General features: G+C 43.5%; 1 protein-coding gene across 1 annotated transcript in view; it reads left to right on the top strand.

Annotated features, from left to right (window-relative positions):
- Nucleotides 1-825: 825 nt before the first annotated feature.
- The window catches only part of LOC139551760 (transmembrane protein 132C-like), a 214039-nt gene continuing 189197 nt past the window's right edge, over nt 826-25667 (top strand). The window contains exon 1 of the mRNA XM_071363075.1: nt 826-1371. Within this exon, the coding sequence (XP_071219176.1) occupies nt 1323-1371 (49 nt within the window). The 5' untranslated portion in view covers nt 826-1322. The remainder of the gene's footprint in view (nt 1372-25667) is intronic.

The following is a 25667-nucleotide window of genomic DNA, read 5'->3' as shown; positions in this document are numbered from 1 at the left end:
TCATACTCAAAATGACCGGTGAGATGAGGTGAAGGGAACCATTGCAAAGTGATCATTTCTGGGTGTCAATCTGAAATTGAACACGTGCTTTTCCCACCCCTATTCAGTGCCTTGGTTAATTACAACCCTACAACATGTTATAGCTTAATTCATATTAATACAATACTTTAATTATGTTGGCAATTAGGCTACATATGGTCAATTTGCGCGCACGTCACACCTCATACTTAGAACGCTCACGCTGGATTGGCAAATTCTATCTCATTTGGTTTCTCTGCGGAGCCCGCAGATCATGAATCACTAACTGCCATCGTTGCAGAGTGGTGAGAGGAACACGAGATGAATTCAACAATATTCACTTATTTAACACACGAAAAGTAGGACTATTAAAAGCATTATGTAATCTTATGATAGCATAACTGTCGTATTGATTAACCCCTGAGGGCGAAATTTATGAATTACGAAATAGCTGGACACATAAAATCTTAGCCTACTCAGGTAGAGAGTATTAAACCGCTGAAGATCTGTCTACATACCGTGTTGAAAACATAGATAAAGAATTCTTATAGAGAAATGATATGCATTTTTTGGAAAGACACTCGACGTACCCTATGCGTAAAAGACTGTAGGCTACGACGCACAACTAAAAATGGACCAGCAGAAAACGATTGAAAGGCATTTTACAAAAATGAACATTATATTTGATGAATGCTAAATATTAGATCGTTTTCATGAGTTGTTTTTGCAATACAAAAAATAACTGCAGCGTGTTATGTCAAAGACCAGCGTCGGGAGGCACAACCAGTGATGTAGGAATCATAATCTGCACAACGGACACACCTGTAATCAACGTCAATAAAACATACACGAGGTAACTCTAAACCGGGCCAATAAAACTCTTAAATCATTTAGCCAATGCAACGTGTTGCAGGGAACAAACAATAAACAGATTCATTTAGGATAAATTCTATTTTGTTGCATCAGGGGTGGATACTGGGACGGACCGTTATTCCCCAGGAGTTGCTCATTTCCCTCCTCGGCACCATTCGAGCAAGACATGTCGCACTGTTTGGGTACCTGTCGTTTCAGCGATGGCTGTTGACTGTCGGACTTTCGTCAGCTTCCAGCAATTGTACTGAGTAGATACATCAATTGTTTAATGAATGGAAAACGTTTATCCTGTTAGTATTTGAAAGAGAGGAGAGAAAAGTTTTGAGCAAACTTTTGGCACCTTCCCTCGGGAACGTCGGTAGTGACCGGAGCTGTCTCGCTTTTTCCCCCTTTCTGTGCATTTGGAACTTTCTGAATCATCCAAAGGAAAGATGACTCTTCTCTGCACACTGGGGCTCGCAGCGGTCGTGCTTTTCGGAGGTGAGAAATTATCATAATCCACATTCATGAATAAGAATAATAGGCTATACTACATTTTCAGCACATGCGCGTCACACACGTTTTCTTTCAGGGGGAAGCGATGCATTCTGTAAAAACTATTTACATCTTATTTAAGTCTGTCTTCAGTTATCAGTATCCATCATGTCCATTATATCCACTATTTAAATTGCCCTTAATGTAGTAGCAATCATATCGACTTTCTCTCAATTATCTTCCGGACATCATTTTCTAATGAAAATATATGATCTCAATGTGAGTCATCATGAACAAGGCTAAGAATAGGCATGGGTAACATAAATGTCAAGCTCTTTTTCCTGGAAAGTGGATGACTAAGTTAAATATGGAATAAGAAGGACTGGTTAGATGTGCTTATAAGATAAATGGGAAGTATTATAATCAAGAGAGAGATAGAGGGAAGAAGTAATTTGTTAGACATTGGTAGTGACTGCACTCTACTAAATGTGTAATATTCTAAATTGAGACAGAGAGGAATATCAATATTTCAAGGGCTGTATTGCGGGGATTGTGAATTGAGCTAGAAATAGCTTTATAATTGTTGCAGGTGTGTCCCACCATGGTTTTGAACCGCAGTCATGTTCTATTAACCTAATGCTGGGCTGAGACTGAGAGGGAATCTCTGTCTGAGCATGTACTCAGAATGGCTGCTTGTCAAAGCCTGCAGTTGGGAAGAGGGTGTCTGCAGGGCTCTAAATTGCGACCAAATGCATATGCGACTAAATATTTTGCTGTGTGACCAGGGGTTTTATTTTGGGAGCACTGTGTGACTATGAAAACAATCTCCCAGATACAGTTAGTTGTTGTAATGATAAGACATCTGTACATTTGTTTCCAAGCTTCCTAAAGAATCAAGCCAGTGCAGATTCGTTAGCGTCATGGTTGCACCAGTACTACAGCAAAAACGGTTTTCACAACCAGGTCTCAACATCTGACCCATATTACCAGCACAACATTTTTATTTTCCTATAGTAGAAAGCTACTGTATATCCATACATTTTTCCATATTTGTGTTTTTTTTCATCAGAAATGAATGCCTAGAGTAATCTTTGTGTGTATAAAATATTGCTGTCCTCAGATTTTGAATTAATAGATTTTAGATGTATTACAATTGGGGATTTTGCAAATCCACCCAGCGATAGGTTTGAAACAAATACATGTCTGTCATTTAACAACCGCATGCCATGATTAGATCTGGGAAAAACACACCAATCTCTTTCATAAGTTCTTTAAACAAAAAAGCTAATTTACCAACATTTCTGAAAATGTGTATATATAGCATTTTGGAATGAAATTCTTAATGTTTTCAATACCTTAAATCTGGCCAGTGTCCTGGGATGTGGCAATGGGAATGAGAAAAGGGCTGAATTGATTCTGTCCTTAGTTGGCTGTCTGCCTCCTGGTGTGTGGAGCCTCAGGGGATGTCCCTGTTCAGTCCCACAGACAGCTCTCCCTGGAGGGGTAGAGGAGCTCTGGGGGCTGGGTGGTCTCTTTTTAAGATTAGGATCATGTATATATACTGTTTTTAATGCTACATGCAGTGGAATGTGTTGTTTTACTGGAAATCACAGTAGTTTTACTAGAGCAAATTTAGGTTATGGGCACATAGACAGATTTTTAAAAATATTTTAGGCTCAGGGATTCAAACCAGCAACCTTTTGGGTACTGGCCCAATGCTCTAACCACTAGGCTACCTGCCGCTCATCATCCATCATCCAACATCTGCACAGGATCTGTATATCCGAGCAAATTGGTCAGTGTTGATTTTTCAGTGTAACATTTCTGTTGATTCAGGAGTGAAATTCACTCTGTAAGAGTGAAATGAACACTCAGTGGTGTGAAATACACCCCAGTGTTGGTGTTAATAACCAGAGTTATTGTTTTAGACTGTGGAGAGTAAAACAGTCCCATCAAAACCCACACCCATCATTATCATATTTCCCAGCATGCTCTACTGCAGGTTGATTTTTCAAGGATTGTTTTAATTATCTGTGTAAGTAACATACAGTTTTCTAAACTAATCCAATCAGTTAGCCTGATATATTGCAACCGTTATTGAAGTGGTTATTCCAGGTTAAATGGTTAAGGAAGTCTTTTAATTTTTTTTAAATAAAAAAAGAAGTTTCCTAACCCTTGATAGTCTTTCTGAATGCAGGTTGCAGGTGAATAACAATTCCAACTGTTGGATATCCTAACTCTGGCTGGATTCCAATAGGAATTACACATTTTTTTTTTCTTTTTTTTTTCTTTTTACCTTTATTTTACTAGGCAAGTCAGTTAAGAACAAATTCTTATTTTCAATGACGGCCTAGGAACAGTGGGTTAATTGCCTGTTCAGGGGCAGAACGACAGATTTGTACCTTGTCAGCTTGGGGATTCGATCTCACAACCTTTCGGTTACTAGTCCAACGCTCTAACCACTAGGCTACGCTGCCGCCCCACTTTGCAAGCCAGCATTATGTGACTTGCAGGCCTGATGTGCCTGTAAACCAGGAGTTTCCTAACATTATTGTGTTAGGATGAAACTAGGCCATCAAAGTAACCCACTGGGCACAGACGTCAATTCCATGTCTAAACTCAGCAAAAAAAGAAACGTCCCTTTTTCAGGACCCTGTCTTTCAAAGATAATTCATTAAAATCCAAATAACTTCACCGATCTTCATTGCAAAGGGTTTAAACATTGTTTCCCATGCTTGATCAATGAACCATAAATATTTAATGAACATGCACCTGTGGAACGGTCGTTAAGATACTAACAGCTTACAGACGGTAGGCAGTTAAGGTCACAGTTATGAAAACTTAGGACACTAAAGAGGCCTTTCTACTGACTCTGAAAAACACGAAAAAAAGATGCCCAGGGTCCCTGCTCATCTGCGTGAACGTGCCTTAGGCATGCTGCAAGGAGGCATGAGGACTGCAGATGTGGCCAGGGCAATACATTGCAATGTCTGTACTGTGAGATGCCTAAGACAGCGCTACAGGGAGACAGGACGGACAGCTGATCGTCCTCACAGTGGCAGACCAGGTGTAACAACATCTGCACAGGATCGGTATATCCGAACATCACACCTGCGGGACAGGTACAGGATGGCAACAACTGCTAGAGTTACACCAGGAACGCACAATCCCTCCATCAGTGCTCAGACTGTCCAGAATAGGCTGAGAGAGGCTGGACTGAGGGCTTGTAGGCCTGTTGTAAGGCAGGTCCTCAGCAGACATCACCGGCAACAATGTCGCCTATGGGCACAAACCCACCGTCGCAGGACCAGACAGGACTGGCAAAAAGTGCTCTTCACTGACAAGTCGTGGTTTTGTCTCACCAGGGGTGATGGTCGGATTTGCGTTTATCGTCGAAGGAATGAGCGAAACGCTGAGGCCTGTACTCTGGAGCGGGATCGATTTGGAGGTGGAGGGTCCGTCATGGTCTGGGGCAGTGTGTCACAGCATCATCGGACTGAGCTTGTTGTCATAGCAGGCAATCTCAACGCTGTGCGTTACCTCCCTCATGTGGTACACTTCCTGTAGGCTCATCCTGACATGACCCTCCAACATGACAATGCCACCAGCCATACTGCTTGTTCTATGCGTGATTTCCTGCAAGACAGGAATGTCAGTGTCTTGCAGGTGCCATGGCCAGCGAAGAGCCCGGATCTCAATCCCATTGAGCACGTCTGGGACCTGTTGGATTGGAGGGTGAGGGCTAGGGCCATTCCCCCAAGAAATGTCCCGGAACTTGCAGGTGCCTTGGTGGAAGAGTGGGGTAACATCTCACAGCAAGAACTGGCAAATCTGGTGCAGTCCATGAGGAGGAAATGCACTGCAGTACTATATGCAGCTGGTGGCCACACCAGATACTGACTGTTACTTTTGATTTTGACCTCCCTTTGTTCAAGGACACATTATTCCATTTCTGTTAGTCGCATGTCTGTGGAACAGTTTATGTCTCAGTTGTTGAATCTTGTTATGTTCGTACAAATATTTACACATGTTAAGTTTGCTGAAAATATACGCAGTTGACAGTGAGAGGACGTTTCTTTTTTTGCTGAGTTTATTTCCAGTTGGTTCAACGTAATTTGATTGAAATGACACGGAAACAATGTTGATTTAACCAGTGTGTCCCCAGTGGGAAGACCTTATGATATATGTAATGTATTGTCATATATTGTAATTTAAATGATGCTATTCACCTAGGTACTCATTAGGTGAAAGCCACAGGCATTTAAAAGGAAAGAATTTAACAACCATGTCTCTGTCACTAACAAATACAGTCATGGGTGGAAGCTCTATAATTCACTCGAAAAGAAAAGGCACCATGGGAAATATGCAAATGAGGCTTTACACCATAGTGTTAAAACAACACCCAAAATGACTTACTGTAACAGTGTTTTTGTTTAACACTAATAGGAGTTAACTCTAGATCAAATATGGTTGAATAGAAATAGCACTGTATTAATTACCTTACAGTGTCAAATTTGATTAACACTGGCTAGCGTAATGCATTTTTTTTAGACTACAGAGTGTTACATGAACATTCAAAATGTAACACTGTAATCAGAGTACTTTTTATACTCTGTAGAGTGGGACCATATGTACTTTGAGATAGTGTAAAATCAACTCTTAAGTGTTGCTTTAACACTACAAAATGTTCTGTGCAAAGTGGTACACACACACACACACACACACACACACTTTTTCACTGCAGAAGAACAGAGGTCAGCCCTATAAGACGGGCTGAACAGCAGAATAAAACAAGCCATACTTCTTATTGGACTTCATGGTTAGGGAGCAGCATTGTAAAAAGCTGCAAGGAGGGATGGTGTGTAAAAACACCAGGAAGAGTGCCGCAGTGGACCAGCACATATAGGACCAGTACGCTACAGAGCAGTTTATAAGCGTCGTAACATGGAAACACTGGTCATAAACTGGAGGGCATATATATTTTTTAATGTAATTTTTTAAATTAATTTAACTAGGCAAGTGAGTTAAGAACAAATTCTTATTTACAATGACGGCCTACCCCGGCCAAACCCGGACGACGCTGGGCCAATTGTGCGCCACCCTATGGGACTCCCAATCACAGCCGGATGTGAGGCAGCCTGGATATTGAGGAGGGTTAAGTACATTCATCTGATTGCCTCAAACCAATGCTGATTCCACAGCCTGATTGCTGTAAACCATGAAAATTAGATCAGATTTGAAAATACAATCTATTTTTACTTTAATGTGATGGATCTTTCAGATATACAGTAACATCCACATTTACATTTTGGGAAGGTGGAGATTAAGAGGGAGTCGAGAGAGATAATGGGAAGTGAGACAATGAGACAGGCAGCTGCAAGTGCCAACATCTGTACATGCTTACGCATACGCACGCACGCACGCACGGACGACACGCACGGACGCACGCACGCACGCACGCACACACACGCACCCACACACACACACCTATTACAAGTGATTTCTAGGGCTGTCTGCATGGCCTGGTTAGAGTGAAGAGGGCCGTTATCACCTCTTTCATAATATGGGTCTGCTGACAACATCCAGTTTACTTGGCTTCCCTACAGTACTATGAGAGGACGAAGCGCCTAGACACAGAATGGGATTGACTGTAGAGCATTGTCATTAATATTCCTAGAGACACCAATGAATAAACCAATAGAGGATAGGAAAAACTGTATTATTTGTTTCACGCGGAAAAGCCATATTACAACCTATGTGTTGTGATAATTGTGTTGTTTGCTCTATAACCTGTTAGTTCATATGCCTTGACACTGTGATATATATAAGCCTGAGGCCGAGACAATAAGAATACACAGTGGCAGAATCAATTCAACCACACCTTTGTTTTATCACAAAACGGGATAGCGACCTCTGTCCGGTGAAGTCCATGACGCATATTGCATGTTATAAACAGTTACATGACCTACAGCATGGTGTAGATGTTTCAGACATTTTCGGACCACTAAACAACTATTGATTTAGAACCACAGAGAGTTACTGCAAGTCACAAAGAAAACATGAGCTGCCTCCACTATTCCAGCACCATGTCACCTTCAACATTTCAACATCATCAAATCACCACTGCTTAGTCTAAAAGATACCAAAAACAATTTAGTCCAATCAACGTTAGTTAAATATGATGTGGCTGTCCATGGTTCTGATTTCTGTGTGTGTGCGCATGCGTGTTCGTGCAATTAGAAAAACATGTTGACTCTACTTATAATGCGGATGGAAATGCCACCCTCCTCTCTTTCATGTTGACGAAACGGTCTGTCTCTCTGTCATACAGTACACACTAATATTTTTTCTCTTGTCCTAGGCTACCTGGCTAACATGCTTGCTCGCTAGCCTAACTTCCATTCATGGGCAATGTTAGCTAGTTAACATTAGCCTTCTACATCTAGCTACATATTGAACTTCCATCCTCTCTGGCCAGGGTCACAACAATGTATGAATTAATGGGTGGATCAGAATCGCCACCAGTACAAATAATTAAGTAAAGGGCCTCCCGAGTGGCGCAGTGGTCTAAGGCGCTGCATTGCAGTGCTATCTGTACCACTAGAGATTCTGGGTTTGAGTCCAGGCTCTGTCGCAGCTGGCTGTGACCATGGGGCGGCGCACAATTGGCCCAGTGTTGTTCGGGTTAGGGAGGGTTTGGCCGGCAGGGATATCCTTGTCTCATCGTGCACTAGCGACTCCTGTGGCGGGCCGGGCGCAGTGCATGCTGACACAGTCGCCAGGTGTACGGTGTTTCCTCTGACACATTGGTGCGGCTGGCTTCCGGGTTGGCTGGACATTGTGTCAAGAAGCAGTGTGGGTTGTGTTTTGGAGGACGCATGGCTCTCGACCTTCGCCTCTCCCGAGTCCGTACGGGAGTTGTAGCGATGAGACAAGACTGTAACTACTACCAATTGGATACCACAAAATTGGGGAGGATTTTTAAAATATAAAAATAAATAAATAAATAAGTAAAACCACAAGTCCAAATCCCTATCTCCATTGATGACTAATTTAGGAAAGGCCAAATTTTAGCTAGCCACCGGAGAACCACAACACAACGAGAAGCAACAATTCTAGTTTTTCTGTGGATGAAGTTTACTTGGCTTCCTTACATGCTCTCAATGAGATTTGGTAGGAGTGAGGCCAAAATCCAAGCTGGCTTCCCTTGACACTTTTTTTTGGTGCACCAGGACCATTCTCAGTTTAGCTCAACGCTGATTGGCAATTTTTTAAAACTTTTTTTATCAAGGGAGGCCAAATGCTCACTGTCTTCCCTTGCATTCAATGCTACCAGCGGCACCAATGTCATACTCATTTGGACCAGACAGCATCAGATAGATGGCCTACACGTAGAGAGACAGAGGGGCACTGTTTTTCTCGCTCGGCTGCTATCTCCTGTGGGGTACATCCAGCCTCTTGTGAATTGAAGGAACATTATGAAACACAGAGAGATGAAAGATAAATTATTTTATGTTTTAAAATTTAAAATACATTTATTTGGGGGGGAAGCCTGGCTTCCCTTGGCATACATGAATGCACGCCACTGCTTGGTTGTTTGCTGTCTGAGCTCTGGGAGTCTGAGGGAGCATTGTGAATACGGCAGACGTCTCCCCCGGATGGGTCTGGGGGCTTGGAACCTCCATGCTGCTCCCCACACACTCATCTCGGGGGGAAAACAACATCAAAGCCCGCCAGGCGAGAGAACGCACCACGGGAGGTCTGGAGACATTATCATAGGTAACGGAGCATTAGTTAAAGGACTGACCAGCTGTAAGTAGCGGTCGTATCAGCAGCAGTCTCATTGCCAAAACTAAAACCCTTGCCGAAACAGACAGTTCTGCCGAGGTGTTCTGAGGAGTTATTCGAGGAAGGAAAGAGAGGAAGGCTTGACGTCACTCTCTCACCTGAGTATTTTACCTAGCTATTTTCAGATTATCTAATTGTGTCGTTTTGTCAACTATTTGTGTGTTTTCTATCCATGTTCGCTCCTCTCCCTGTAGGTTTTACAGAAGTTCCCCACCCCGTGGCTGCAACCCTTCTAATTTAGTCAAAGCTCGCATCCTCTACAAGACCATGGTGCTTGTCTATGGATCAGCAAGGGGATCTGTCCCTACCTACCTTCAGGCTATGCTCAAAACCTGCACCCAAACCCAATCACTCCGTTCTGCCGTATCTGTTATCTTGGTCATTCCACACCTACGGGGGGTCAGCTCCCGCTCAGCCCAGTCAAAGCTCTTCTCCTTCCTGGCACCCCATTGGTGGAACGAGCATCCCCCTGAAGATAGAAAAGCAGAGTCCCTGCCCATCTTACGAAAACAATTGAAACCTCTTTATAGAGCATCTTAAATAAGACATCTATCTTATCTCCCCCATTAAAAAAAAAGATTTACTAAATAAATAAAACAAATAAATTGCACTTTTCTTTTTCTACAAGCACTGAATGTGCTGATAACTTCTGTATTGAGGAAAAATGTAATTACTATCTTAAGATGAATGCACTTCTTGTAAGTCGTTTTGAATAAAAGCATCTGCTAAATGACTAAAATATGATACCACACATCTATACAATCAGGACTAATAGACAGGGAGACTGTAACGCTCGTCGTTGTAAGAATGGTCGGACCAAGATGCAGCGTGGGGTAGGTTAATCATATTTATTAATGATAACCAGCAACAAAACAAGAAAGAGAAACCAACGAAACGTACAGCCTTGTAGGGCTCAACAGCAACAATACAAAAACAAGATCCCACAAACTACAGGTGGGAAAAAGCTGCCTAATGATCCCCAATCAGAGACAATGATAGACAGCTGCCTCTGATTGGGAACCATACCCGGCCAACAAAGAAATAGAAAACATAGATTGCCCACCCTAGTCACACCCTGACCTAACCAAATAGAGAATTAAAAGGATCTCTAAGTTCAGAGTGTGACAGAGAAATTAGCCAATCAAGGCTTAGATAACTCATGCACTGCCTGGAAAGAATGACGGAGGGATCACTGATTCTCCTCTCCTCCGCTGGCAGCTCTAATCCCTGAGGAGCTACCTGATCTTTTCCCTCTTCTGTCTGTCCTTGTTGTTTTAATTCCCTGTTGAGTTGGACTCACACGCTTTGACTGTAAGTGAAATGCATGAGTTTTAGAGGAACACGTCAGAGAACGTTTTTCTTTTGAAGGAGACAGATTTCTGTTCTTCTCAAAGTAGAAGTAGTTCAACCAACCAGGGTTTAAAATACATAGATCCTGTGGTGTGCTTGTATGTCAGCAGTCCCATAACAACTACACATGTCACTATTTATATTTTATTTTTTCTCTTACCTTTAACTCTGTAATGTTGGAAATGAACCCATACGTAAGGATTTCACTGTTAGTCTACACCTGTTGTCTACGAAGCATGTGACAAATACAATTTGATTTGATGTTATCAATGTTATCTATCCCCACAGAGCAGGATGTTGTTGGGCTTCTGGCATCAAGTTCAACATGACCTTGTGATTGATAATGGTTCTGTAAGCCGGCATTAAATAATACCAGTGATTATTGTTACATGTCCCAAGTGGCGCAGCAGTCTAAGGCACTGCATTGCAGTGCTAGAGGTGTCACTACAGACCCTGGTTCGTTCCCAGGGTGTCACAACCGGCCGTGGTGGCGAGTCCCAGAAGATGGCGCACCTATTGTCCGGGTTTGGCCTGGGGGGTAGGGTGTCATTCTAAATACAATTTTTTTATTGACTGACTTGCCTACTAGTTAAATAAAGGTTAAATAAAATTCTTTCTGTTTGTCTTGTTCCTAGACTCAGGTAATTCTGAGCTATTTCCTATCGATTGATTTCCCACCAGGTTCATCAAATGTTAGAGAACGAAAAAATGTAAACTCCTTCAAAAGTTCAACCTAACAAAACAAAACTCCACAACACATTTTTGTACCAAGAAGAAAAATGGAGACAGGTGAATTTAAATTTCAAACTTGATAGAGGCTCAGGAAATTAACCGGGGACCGAGGGAGGATATTTCACACTTAAAAAAATGTGATTCCCAAACCAAGACACAATTCCCTAACCAATTTTTAGCAACACTGCCTCGAGAGGTTCAGTAAACATCCACCAATACAAATGATATTAGAAATGGTTATTGCTCCATAAACCTACATTCGTATGTGTTAACCAACTGAACCGCATATATGCATTTGGAGCATGGATACATAAATTGGAACCTGTATAATAGGGTGTGCGGGCAGCTGGCGGGTGATAGATAATGGGCTCTAAAATCTGGAAGGATTCAAAACAGCTATTTCTTCAATATACTTATACTGAGTGTACAAAACATTAGGAATCCCTTCCTAATATTGAGTTGCACCCACTTTTGCCCTCAGAACAGCCTCACTTCGTCGGGGCATGGACTCTACAAGGGGTCGAAAGCGTTCCACAGGCATGCTGGCCCATGTTGACTCCAATGCTTCAGGCAGTTGTGTCAGATTGGCTGGATTTCCTTTGGGTTGTGGACCATTCTTTATACACACGGGAAACTGTTGACCGTGGAAAAACCCAGCAGCGTTTTTTGCAGTTCTTGACATACTCAAACCGGTGCGCCTGGCACCTACCACCATACCCTGTTCAAAGGCACTTAGACTTTTGTCTTGCCCATTCACCCTCTAAACTGTCTCCTCCCCTTCATCTACACTGATTGAAGTGGATTTACCAAGTGACGTCAATAAGGGATCATAGCTTTCACCTGGGTTCACCTTGTCAGTCTTTGTCATGGAAAGAGCAGGTGTTCTTAATGTTTTGTGCACTCAGTGTATGTTGAACCCTATAACTCCTGTCAATGAGACCAGACCCATGGAGGTTAGAGTTTTGTGCTCGGCCTTTTTACTGGTAGTTTGGTGTAACCTTTGTTTACTCCTCAGCAGAGTACGTTAGATATAAAAATAAGATATACTGTAGATACTGATCGATGTGCACACGGCCAGTCTAGGCTCAAGAAAATGCTATTGCCTCTAGAAAACTTATATTTGTCTATTTCTACTTAGCATTGTATGTGTTGGAGACTAGTCACTAGTCCCTATTTTGTCTGAAAATTGCAATCTGCCATGGAATAGATTTAATCAGGGAATGAGAAAAAGCTGTTTTCAGGCCTCGATAGTTTAATATTATTGTGTGTGTGTGCATGTGAGTATATATTTGTCTTTGTGCCCATTCATTTGAATGGGGTACAGAAGTCAAAAGTACAGGCAAGACTTTTCCCTCTTCAATGTGACTGTTGAACAAATGAAAGCAGGCCTCACTTCAGCACATAATCTAACACTGGAATCAAGAGCTTCACCTCAAAGTCCTTACTTTCAACCTCCCTCTCCTCACATCTCTCATTCTTCCATTCTCTTCCTCCTCTAAAGTAGTTGCTGTAGTTGGCTGTTCTGTGGGCAGAGAGTGGCGAGTGGCATCCGGCAGTCATTGGAAAATCCTGCTGACCCATGCATCATTTACATGATTATTTTCTGAAGACGAGGTCTGTGAACCCTGATAAGATCGTATTGAAACCCCCTCTACCCCCTCTCCTCCCCTGCCCTCCACTCCTTGAGTTCCTCACCCACTCCTCTCCCCTCCTCTGCCCTTCACCTCACACTAGAATTTAATTACGAGAAGTAACCAGGGCAGCGTGGAGCTCCAGCAGAATTAATGGAAATGGAAAAGGAATAGGCAATCCTCTCCTTCCCAGGCTGGCTCTGGTGACGCGGCCGACAGACAAAGCGAGGGGGGCAGCTCTCGTCTCGCTGAGCACCGACCCGGCAATTTCCTCTCACAGCTGCTCCCTCGTCTTGTCTCCCTTGGCTCCCTAGTGGCCGTCAAGCCCACCGTTGCCTGTCCACATACACTGTGGATACACAACCGTACACCACCAGACAACATGAGGAGATTTGTATTATATCTCTTAGTCCTTTTCCACAATCGGGGAAGGTTAGAGGTTCACACCACACACTGTTTTGTCAACGTGACAAGAGCCTCTGGCATTGGTGAGGCAGGTCACCAGAGATTGACCCCAAACTGATCACGCCTGATCTTTGTGTGTTTACTGTGATCTGATCCATGCTTAGTGTCTCCCTTATCTTTCATCCAGGACAAGCATAGTGGTTTCCTATGTATCTCATTGAGCTGTTCTTTCACTGGCCGATCTCCTGCTGGATTCCCAATTAGCACCGTAGTAGCTGTGCTGCTGTAGATCTGCCCGGAGCCAGCCCTGCCTGGACCGGCCCAGCGCTTAGTAATGGAGGATAAGGCAGCACTTAAAAGGCCCACTTAGGGGGAGCCGAGACGCAGCCAAAGCCCGTGGATTTAAACTGAACCGTGAAATCCCCTTTGTTTCGCTGTGGGTCTGTGTGGGTCTGGGGCTGTATAGGCTGCGGTCTGTGGGCTTCAAGGGCTGCTTTGCTTTCTGCTGCATAATTGTGCTCTCTTTACCAGTGCATGTAATCTCCATAAATGCAGTATTTATGCTAGGTGGGAGAAGAGGACCTGTTTTCAGTCGTGGGTGGGATGCCGTATGTGTTTAACGTAACTGATGAGAGGGACACCACGGCTGATGTTATAGAAAGGGGTTTCTTTCCCCTGATCATCATGCCGGATGGGTCTGCCCACCTGTAGCTTTTGGCTGTAATCTTAAGCGTTTATCTGTAGATGTGGTATTAAAGAGATACTGTGAGATTCTGGCAATTAAGATTGAGATTCTAGCATTTTCTACCTGCCCAGAGTCAGATGGATACAGATGGAACTCATGGATACTTTTCTCTGCTCTGCTGACGAGTATTTATCTCTACTCACACAGGAGTAGTAAAGGCCTAGCGCACTAATTTGGTGATTTAAAAAAAAAAGTTATCAGGGGGTGCTGCAGCACTCTCAGCACCCCTTCTGCCCATGGATTTGCATGCACAGACATAAAAATGGTATCCACGAGTTCATCTGACTCTGGGTAAGTCGCTCTCTCTCTCTCTCTCTCTCTCTCTCTCTCTCTCTCTCTCTCTCTCTCTCTCTCTCTCTCTCTCTCTCTCTCTCTCTCTCTCTCTCTCTCTCTCTCTCTCTCTCTCTCTCTCATTATAGTTAATCTCCAGAGACAGAGCTTCACACCTATGACCTGGCTGTGAGAGGAAGGCTGTATGTGAAGGAACACTGCACAGCGGCCTGCTGTAGAAAGAAACACATATAGGCATCAAACAAATGGCTTCACACAGAGAACACACGCTGAGAAAGTCCTTTGGAGTACACTACACAGAGGAAACATTTTAACGACTTTTTTGATGAACACACGCTAGTGAAAGGCTTCATGATCAACCGTATTGATGACTTGCCATAAAATACACCACAGAACTAATTCTAAAGCTGTACCTTACCTCCAACATGTTTACTCTCAGCCCCATGTGAGATTATTCCCAATGTTATTACATCCACTCTCTCCCGCACTCTTTCCATTTGTTTGTAATTAAGTTTCACATGGTGCTGCTTTGTTTTCCTTTAATCCACACCTTTCCTTCACCCAGGTAGGCAGTATGCCACGCTGAGAAACTCTCTCCCCTCTGTACGGCTAATTAGAACTATTTTCATTCTGTTATCGTACAACCGGAACCTCTTTCATATGTAAAGAAATATTATGTTACCCTGTGGTGCGCTGATCAGATTGGATTTACATTTAGAGCAGATTTTTTGGCTCTCCCTCCCTTGAACCTTTCAGTGAGTGTGCGGAACAGGCAGTGAGGAATCTGATGACCTGACATTTCCTGGCCCAGCTCACACCACCACTCCATGCAGTTCACTGACATGGCTGCTAATCAAAGCTAGAAAATGGCTCCCCGTGGCTCGACTAAAATTGCGTCTCACTTAGTTATTCAACATCAGATGGTGGATGGAGGGGTGCTGTGTAATTTTGTGGACTGGAATGGGCGAATCAAAGACTCATTCTGAATCGATAGGATCAGTTGATGGATGGATGTGGGATGTGTTTGGCGTCGGATGTGGAAGGAACATGTTGTTTAGCTAAGGGACTGTGGATGAGTCTATGGGAGGGAGTGACTATGGTAGAACAGTGCTATTTGAAGAAATCACCCACTGGGCACGGACGTCAATTCAACTTCTTTTCCACATTGGTTCAGCGTAATTTCATTAAAGTGATGTGGAAACGACGTTGATTCAACCAGTGTGTGCCCAGTGGGCAGTGATGAACTCGCTGGGGAATCTATTAGTAAAAGGGTATTCTCGTTCTCCAGCTGTGTTTGACTCTAGGACTGAGACTGCTCTACGTCTGGCAAGCACAGATCCAGTCCTAAAAGGCTAGTGGCTTTCTTATCCAGCCCTCCAGGTCTACTATTACAGGTTACTCAGTGGGACTCAATGTATTCTAGACAGGGGCGCCCCTTTCACTGAGGACGGGGGGGGGGGGGGGGGGGGCATGTCCCCACATTTTGAAATTGCATTTTTTTTTTGGGCCCCCCCAGTTTTATCATTGGAATGTGATACAAAACGAGACAACGGTGTGCTTTAGGACCATGTGGACACCTCCAGGTGGTTGGGTAGGCTGTTTGGAGTGTTTATCTGACTGGAACAAAAAGTTATGTCCCCCCACTTCTAAAACCAAAGTTGCAACCCCTGATTCTAGAGATAATCCAAGCACCACTTTCCCATGAGAAGGGCACAGCTAGTCACATGATACTGACAGGACAAACACTGAGACTGGGCCTGAGTTTGACACAGCTGGGTTTAAGCAGGAAGAAAGCCTCATTTACTTAGCCAGACAAAGCCTGCTTTTCATAAGACTCCACTAAATAATAGATAACAGGACAAAAGAGAGGAGACTCAAATGCAGACATTCACTGTGGCTGAAGCTTAGATCCTGATAAATGTGGTATTAGCATTAAATTAGTGCATTATCTGTTGTTAGCACAGTAATTTCTTTAATATAGCAAGATGAATTGCAGTCAGATGTGAATGGGAACTGGGCCCTCTCCTATGCTAATCATCCAGCAACACACACTTCAATTATTCTCTCATCTATTTTCATTCTGCATTGTCCCAGGAATCATGTGAATTCTGAATATTCAACGAGTCTTTGTAAACTAATTATAATGTGCGTCTTCATAAACTAGGGGCTGCATGTGGTGACTCAATAACACACAGTCAAAAATACATTGATTTTGGCTTTGATGCAGCTGTGTTGTGCAGGAAAAAGTCATAACGGCATGCAATAAAAAAATGAACGTTGTTTCTTTATTCGTCTTTATATGATAATTTAGGCCCGCAATAACTTGTTGTACTGCTTCCATGGCTCAGCAATAGGATTGTCAGCATGGTATTCATAGCTTTGATTCAATTAATGGAGCACTTTGAGTGCAAGTCTTACTCCTGGCATCACAGCTTTCTGATATTGTTGATGTGGGATATTGGAATGCTAGAGGCAGGTTGAGTTTGCTATTCAAGGGAAAGTATGTTGATCACGGGCAGAAGCTGGCCACTCTAAGCGGGCAATGATTTAAGGTTTGTTAGTATGACTTTGTGCATGCATGTGAACCGATTGATGTGTGTCCCTGTTCATCACAAGCAGATATAAATACAAATGCAATGACACACGCACAAACACAAACACACACATTTGACTTGCAGAGTGTAGTTTAGTGGCGGGCGGCAGACCCAGCTGTGGGTAATGTTACACCCAGAGGATGGGTAAACACCATCTGGAAGCCAGGTGAACACAGGTCACCTTCACACCGGTTTGAGTGAACTAGTGTTTAGCATGTAAATTACCTGAGTGCAAATGCTAAACAGCTGTTGAACGAGCCATGTATAGATAAGACAATGTAATAACCATCTGCTCTGTCTATTGTCTATCATACTGAAGTAAGCTATGTCTCCAGGCTAATCTTTGCAGCAGAGTAGAGGGACCAGCCTATAACCAAGTTTGAAACATGCCCAGAGCATTTCGTCGTTTGATAATAATGTGAGAGCGCTGTGAATAAGACTCTCTCTCTCAGTAATTGTAAATGTTTCAGCCTCACTACTTTTGAAGAAATTATTCTCACCAGAATTACAATTTTCTTCTGACTGAAAGTTTTCTCTTGATACGTTCCCTGACCTTGAGGTACCTCGTCAAAGATAGATTTCGGTGTATTCATTTCTGGAGAAAAAAATGAAAACCCAACTCAACCATATACTTTTTTTGTGCAAAATGAAAACAATTGTAATAGCAAACACAACAGAACTATGCTTTCAGCACACTATAATTATATTTCAATCATGCAAATGAGTTGGTTTTGGTAGTTAGGGGGCTGTTGGGGTGTGTAATTGAAAAAGCGGAATATTGTCTTGCATCAAAATGTCGTGGAGCGCGTTGGCTCGGCTGCTAATCAGAGCGGTCTGTGTACAGCACGGGCCCAATCGCTGCTCAGTCTCACCAGAATGTAATCGTTTTATCTTAATGAACTGTGCAGAATCCTTCCAGGTTTGCGAATGCACCAATTTCAGCCTCCTGCATGCCCACACTGAAAAATCTGCTGCTTCCTCCTTCTTTTAAGAAATATTTCTGCTTCCCTGTGATATCGACTCGAGGAGCAGTGATCGACTGATAGAATGTCTGGTCCACTGGATAGATTATATCGGAAACAGATTATCTTGTGCTGTCAGTCAAAGCCCTGGGGTTTGGGGAGGGGGTGGAATGTTGTTATACTGTTACTGGATCGCGGGGGCCCTAGAACGCGGGTGTACCCCATAACAGCACTACATGGCCACCCATAGAGAGAGAGAGATTGAATGAGAAGCCTGATGTGGTTAGAATGACGAGGGCAGTAAAATCAAGTCTCATGCAGCGCCATCTGAATAGAGTAATCATTTGACAAGAGTTCCTACGCTTTTGTTGTTGTTGACAGTTCCATATAGCAACCTGACACAATCTAACATCCTCTCTCTCTCTCTCTCTCTTCATCCTCCTTCCTCTTCTCCCTGTCTTCTTGCCTTGTGTATCACTGGGATGGTATATCTGATTTGTATGTTTTCATTAACACATACTTCAGCCTCTCTCACTGTGTTAGCAAGTCACATGTCCAGTTAGCCCAGAAAACGTTTTTCCATTTCTCTGCCTATTGCACAGCACCTCCCCTCTCCTTCTCTCAATTATTTCCCAGATAATAAGGAGCAATTATTTTAAATCATGTTCCCAGTGTGATGTCGCCGTCCGCTGCTATTTGGACATGCAATTTCACAGCTTTAATTGCTCAGAGCAATTTACCGCCTCTCCTATTTGCTCCATTACCGCCACATGCTACGTGAATAATATGGATTTTAATGCATATACTTCAATGTTAGATTCTATACATGTGATAGTCAGTATGAAATGATTGAATGGCCCGACTAACCAAGACTCGGGCCCTGGGAAAGAACATTTTAAAGGCCCCCCTCTTTGCTTCTGATATTTTCTTTCTTTAAGTTTTTAAGCTAATTTCCGGCCACATTTTCCCATGGGGCAGAGAGACAATTTAGCAGTTTTAGGCCCTGTTGTACATCTAAGGGTATATTGTAGATGAATAATATTACATTGTATTGTATTGCACCCTCAACTTCTTCCACAGACCCCTTGCCAAATTTGTTTAATCTGTTGTTGCTAGCAATTGACCCCAATTTGGGAACCACTGATTGCACCATGATCATGTCTTCCATCCACTCATCTGACGTGCACTCAGCTCCCATTCAGTTGAACTGAATCTTGGTTCTATCCTGGTTTTGTACCTCCATTAGACCATTACTGGCCACTCAACAGACCTGTCAACTTTATGATATCAGCCATCCAACACTGCTGGCAATGGTGTACCCATGGCGAGCACAGTAAATTGCTGGTATTTTGGCCATATTGAGGGAGAGCAATCATCCAGCCCACCTTTCTCCCCTCAATGCCTGGATTCACTCTTCAATCAAACATCTCACTTCCTCTTGGTCCGCCTCTTTTCCTCGAACAGTCTCAGAGCGACCAACAGAAAGTACACAAGTACACATATCTTCAGAGGCAGAGCCAGCCATAGAATGCTTTCAATTCTTTTGGTCGGCACTCAGTAAACTTGTTCTAAGATGAAGTAGGCTGCGTGCTTTTGGAGCTATTCCTGCACTTCAATCCAATGCTAAATGAAAGACGAATGTGTCCAATTAGCGAGGCAGCGGGCACATGCAAATTGTTGGTTTTGGCTGCAGGGCTCACTCTCTCTCTCTTTCGTTCTCTCTCTCTTCTGGCATGCTGTAAATATTGACTGTGCATGTGTGTTTTGTGTGTGTGTGTGTGTGTAACAGGAGCTCTGACAGCCGCCAAACATTGAGAACACAGACTAAAAAACTACCTCGCCTTTCCTTGAGGCTTGGTTCTGTTGGTGTGTGCAGTGGCATGAGTGTGTGAGAGAGTGTGTGTGCGTTCATGCACTTGCGTCTGTTTCCGCAACTCATGTCTGTATGTGTGAGAGTGAGTGTGAACTGTGAATGACAGACTCTCAGATTAGGTGATAGGAGCTGTGTCTGAGACGTGTGTCTGTGATGGAGCGTTGATGGGGAGCTGGGGGACAGGCGGGCCCATTTCCCTGGGGCGCAGCCAGGGGCAGAGGGAGGGAGGGGAAGGGGGTAGGAGGAGAGACGTGTCTGTGGCTGGCTGCTGCAGGAGCCATGCGTCACTCCCTCGCTGAGCAGGTGGAAGGTCCACCCCCCGGGAACCAGTGCTCATTATACAGAAGATGGATTTTGTGTGTGAGAATGAGCAGAGGAGGGAGAGAAAAATAGGAAGAGAGAGAGGCAGAAGAAGAACGCGGGGGTTGGGGGAGGGTAGTGGGGGGGGCAGGAGAGATGGACAAGAGAGAGCAAGTTCCAAGTACATATTTCTGGAGAATAATGCCCATAGTCAAGCCAACCAATGCTGTCAGTAACAGCAAGTGAAAAAGGATCCCCTAATGCCTGTCCGTCAGCCCTGCACCTTCCCCCCCCTCGCTTTTCCATTGAAAGTAGAATGTTTTTTTACAATCCCTCTCCTATTCTATCACTCTCTTTATATCCCTCTCCACAGTGAATGTGAAATAAGTGCTGTGCTACACATGATGAGGAATGAACAGAGTGGCATTAGACGACAGGACTGAATAGGCGTGAGGCTCACAACCACCGAGAATTGTCTATAGATGCACAATGGTGTACAAGCAATCATACATAGATACACACAGTAAGTAGTATGTCTGTGTGCACAAACAGATCCACTCACTCATATTGAACACAGTGTTAGAATAGTGTGTTGAGAAACTACCTACAATATGTCCAGTTTTCATCTCATATCCAGACCAGTGGACAGTGGGAGCTGTCAGTTCTCTGGCAGCAGCGGAAGCCACTATAACAGCTACAACATTAACAGTGGTGCTAGTGGAGATGGGGAGTCTGTTGTACACACCCCACAGCTCACAGTGGGATTCTGTTTATAGATCTGGAGGCATGTGACACACACTGTTTTCTCAACAGGCGACCCTGGTGAGGGCACAGCGTGACCCCAAAGCCATTTCATCTCTGGCTGAATGAGCGGGATGACCTGGGAGACACAGAAATTGGTTTGCACAAACGCTGAGTTGGGAACGAGAGCCTGGGGAGAAAGCAAAACAATAGGTGGAGTGCCTGTGGAGCTCTGTGTTGGAGTGCTGAGTTGTGGTGCTGTGGATTTGTGCGTGGTTTCAGGTCGTTTGGGAAGGTTTTATTTCATTTGGGGTCATCTAGATTGTGCAAATGTAATTGGTTTAGTTGGAATATCCTGAACAACCCTGGACTTGTGGTCTTGGAAAGGGAGGATGACGTTGCCTTACTGATCTATGGTTGATTTGACGTTTTCACCTAATGGTTAATTATGACAGCAGAGCCTGTTTGTGGTTAGGGAAGCTGCCAGAGGTAACTGTCCTTTTCGGGGCACTCAACGGGGTGCTTGTTACATTGGCACCAATGAGCACAGGGTCTACAAGTCAAACCATGAAGTTTCACTGGAGAAAAAAATACATCTCTGTATTTGTTTTGTTTTAAGAGGAACTCTTGTGCTTGGTCGGTTGAATACTTAATGTCCTTTTTTCCCCATAAAGGAAGACACAATCAAAGTCCGGGAAAAAGTTTGTTTTGACAGGCCCAACAGGAATCAGATGGATTTGTCCGGGCCATCCACTTGGTGTCAGGTCGATATGAAGAAACACAAACAAAGATCCTTTCCCATGGGGTTATTCTGGAGAAGTCGTTAACTTGGAATGGAGAGATTCATTTTAGAGCCCGTGTTTGGTTTGAAATGATAATAGGGGGCTTAGTTATTGATCTGGTCTCATCAGTGGACTGCCTCTGATAGATCTCTGCAAGCACAGGCAAGGCAGATACAGGGGAAGTGGGAATGAGTTGCAGCCAAGGTGCTATGTCAACAGGTCTATAGGCCTATAGCTATTATTGCTGCCACAATGTGTAACGCCCCCCTCCATACCACCTTCTAATGTCCTCCAGCCACTACTGTAAACAAAAGGGAAATTGTCACTCTATTTCAAAGTGAATTGAAAGTGAACATATGTAACGGATGTGAAATGGCTAGCTAGTTAGCGGGTACGCGCTAATAGCGTTTCAATTACGTCACTTGCTCTGAGACTTGAAGTAGGGTTTCCCCCTTTGTGGAGCGATGGGTAACGATGCTTCGTGGGCGACCGTTGTTGATGTGTGCAGAGGGTCCCTGGTTCGCACCCGAGGTCGGGGCGAGGGGACGTACTAAAGTTATACTGTTACACATATCACAAGTTATTTCTCTGTATTCATAGATGTTGTTGTACAAACTGATATACAAACATCTCTCATCTGTTGTAACACTGTTGCTATGACAGTAAGAGGAAGACGGTGTTCTGGTCCTGTGGTGAACCTTCTCTTGCCCTGAGAGAAAGGGGGAAAAAAGCAACATAGCGTATTGTAGGTTGAGTTATTACTTGATAAGGAGCTGTCATTTTCGAGCCATTTTGAAGTAATTTACAGTGCTCTGAAGAGGCTTTTATAGTGCCACTTATACACCCACTCTTTCTTTCCCCTCTTCTCTCCCATGTCACTAAGCTGTCTTTGTGTGTAGTGAGGCTGTCATAGCAATATTTTTTTATATGCACACATGATGGAACCTAATTATTACTTCCTATGAAAAATTATAGAAAACATGAATAATCATAAAAATACTTTTTGTAACTGACAAAGTTGCCCTGAAGGTTAATGATATGCAGGTTAAAGTTTCCTATGCACCTCCATACATATTTAGATATCTGATATTTTCTAAATTGTATGTTTCTACATTCTCTAAATATGTGTTTATTTGTTAGTTGATTTTCTGAATGTACTGTATTTTACAAGTGTCAGTTGTGTTGCCGTCAGCTGCAGTCTTCACTGTTTGGTGTTTATTGCCTTTGCTGTGGGTCTCTCTCTCTGAGATGATACCAGGGCCCTTATATGAGACCTCTGTAGGGGAGAAGTTTGATGCTAGCATATCCTGCAGCTGTACAGTCAGGTGACCCTGGTCGGTGTGTGGACTCTTGAAGACTACATGAGTCGACTGTGTTGACTGTCTGGCTGCACTGGAGAGGCAAAGGCTAACGGTTTTAAGAGTAATAGATGATATTTAATTTGGCCGACTTTGCCACGGTGTGGTAGATCTGCATCTTTGGGAAGGGTTCATACTCTAACCAGAGGCCCTTAGAATAAACACCAAAGTGTTATTGTCCACTCTTTTCATTAGAACACTTGAGATTACATCATTCGGTTGCCCTGATGAGATTCACTGCAGATACTGTAAGACTTTCCAATACTTTTTTTATAACACAATATACTTCAAGTTTCACAACTATGGAGCAGCACTCCACAGTCTTCATATACAGTAGTATGAACTTCCTGAGAAGTGACCCTGAACAACTACCATATGAAGAAGTGTAATCATTGTAGGTGTGTTCAGAATTATTAGTACCACACTGTGAATATGTCTCTAAACTACAATACTAAATAAGTACAGTATATTCATAAAGAGACGGACTAATATCACTAATCATCAGATGAGCTGGACGAGAATCATGTTGCCACAATGAAGAAAAGATTCTGAAGGCCTCAATTTATCGAAGCACGCTTTAGAGCCCATTGTGATGATATGGACAGTAGTCCTCCTCTATGGTACATCTGAGTTTAGTGAGATCTTCAATTCACAACAAAGACAGGTTGTGTTGTCAAGCTCTGTGTAACGGTTGTCGAAGTCGTTCTCCTCCTCAGACGAGGAGGAGCATGGATCGGACCAAGACGCAGAGTGGAAAGTGGTCATTATTTAATGAAAACGAAAACAATACACGATACAAAACAACAAACGTGACAAAACCGAAAACAGTCCCGTGTGGCACGAACACTGACACGAGATACAAACACCCACAAAACACACGTGAAACCCCGGCTGCCTTTGTAACAGTATAACTTTACGTCGTCCCCTCGCCCCGACACGGGCGCGAACCAGGGACCCTCTGCACACATCAACAACGGTCGCCCACGAAGCATCGTTACCCATCGCTCCACAAAGGCCACGGCCCTTGCAGAGCAAGGGGAAACCCTACTTAAGTCTCAGAGCAAGTGACGTAACTGATTGAAACGCTACTAGCGCGTACCCGCTAACTAGCTAGCCATTTCACATCCGTTACACCTTAGTATGATTCTCAATCAGGGACAACGATTGACAGCTGCCTCTGATTGAGAATCATACCAGGCCGAACACAAAACCCCAACATAGAAAATCACACATAGACAGCCCACCCCAACTCACGCCCTGACCAACTAAATAAATACAAGAAAAAGGAAAAACAGGTCAGGAACGTGACACTCTGATTCCTCATCTCCCAGTTACAGGATTTACTCTCTGCCTATGGGCCATGTGACCTTGGGCACTCCCACTCTATACTTCACCCAAGAGTGATGTTCCATGGAGAGACAACTTTTTAAACAGTGCCATGGTGGTAGAGTAGAGATATTTTATGATGCGGCTCCTTATTTTATGACTGGCCATAAAAAGAGGAAAACTCTTTGAAAAGCTTTTTCTCAGCAAAACCCGAGGCAGCCAGAGGTAATTATCTGACTAAACTTTTTCCCTTCTGTTAGTCACGATATCAGGCGACTCAGGGAGGAAGGCCTGATAGATAGCACCATGTCAAAATGACAGTCAGGTGCCCCCCCCCCCCCCCCAAAAAATACAAAAAAACAAAGCGAGACTCAAATTCTCTGTGGCAATTTGGGAGAGGATATCACTTGAGCATGTGGGCTCTGAGCTGTGTATGCAGGGGACCTTGAGTGCAGTTAATTTCATTTTAGAGCTGTACTGAAATGCTCTTTTCCTTCCTCTTGGTTGTGCTTGTTGAATTCCTCACGGCCATCCTAGCCCAGGCTCCTATCCCCTGTGCTGTTTATCACTATACGCTGCTGTCAGAAGCAGATTTCCACACCTCCACTATATTACTGAAGAACAGAATCCTGTCTCTCTGCCAGTGGCTGCTTACTTACACCTAGATGGTAAATGGATCTGGGCTATTCTCACAGATTAGAGTTCAGGCTTTAGAGGCAACACTTTTGATCATTCATATCAGAGACGGGCAACTTTGATGGGTCTGGCGGTCACAAATAAAAACTGAACTCATCAGGAGGGTTCGCAGTGGCTCGTGGGTCTGCGTACTCACATCCATACCCACACAAGGGACATTTTGCCTCCCTATTGACAGCGGAGAGAGAAAATTCAAGTTTTAGAGTTTATTTCCTGCAATTCTACACATTTTGATATGGTGCGTAGAGAAAATGCTTTTTTAAAGTAAGTTTGCTGCAATTCTACACATTTTCCCATGTGTAGAAGAGAAGACTTAGCAATTTTACAACTCATTTCATGCAATTTTACTAATTTTGCCAGAGGGCGGAGAGAAAACTGTACGATCTTGCCATAGGGTGGGTGGAGAGAAATGTTTGCAGTTTTTAATATGATATCTGAGTGAGAGTGACTAACAAAATGAATGGGGTCCCCCCCGGGTCGATAATAAGACCATGATTATTACAAGTTAACTTACCAATCAAAAATGTTTTAGCTGACATAGGCTAATTCCGAAATAGCACCTTGTGTATTCTACTATTCTAACTCTCAACAGTAAGTTGACTGAATTCCTAAAAACTGGGGGGGGGATTGATCCACGGTCCTACGGGCCGTCAGTTGCCCATCCTTGA

This window comes from Salvelinus alpinus, chromosome 24 (genome assembly GCF_045679555.1).
Source record: "Salvelinus alpinus chromosome 24, SLU_Salpinus.1, whole genome shotgun sequence".
Classification (NCBI taxonomy): Eukaryota; Metazoa; Chordata; class Actinopteri; order Salmoniformes; family Salmonidae; genus Salvelinus; species Salvelinus alpinus.
Note: the sequence above shows the minus strand (reverse complement) of the source record. Positions and strands in the feature narration are given on the sequence as shown.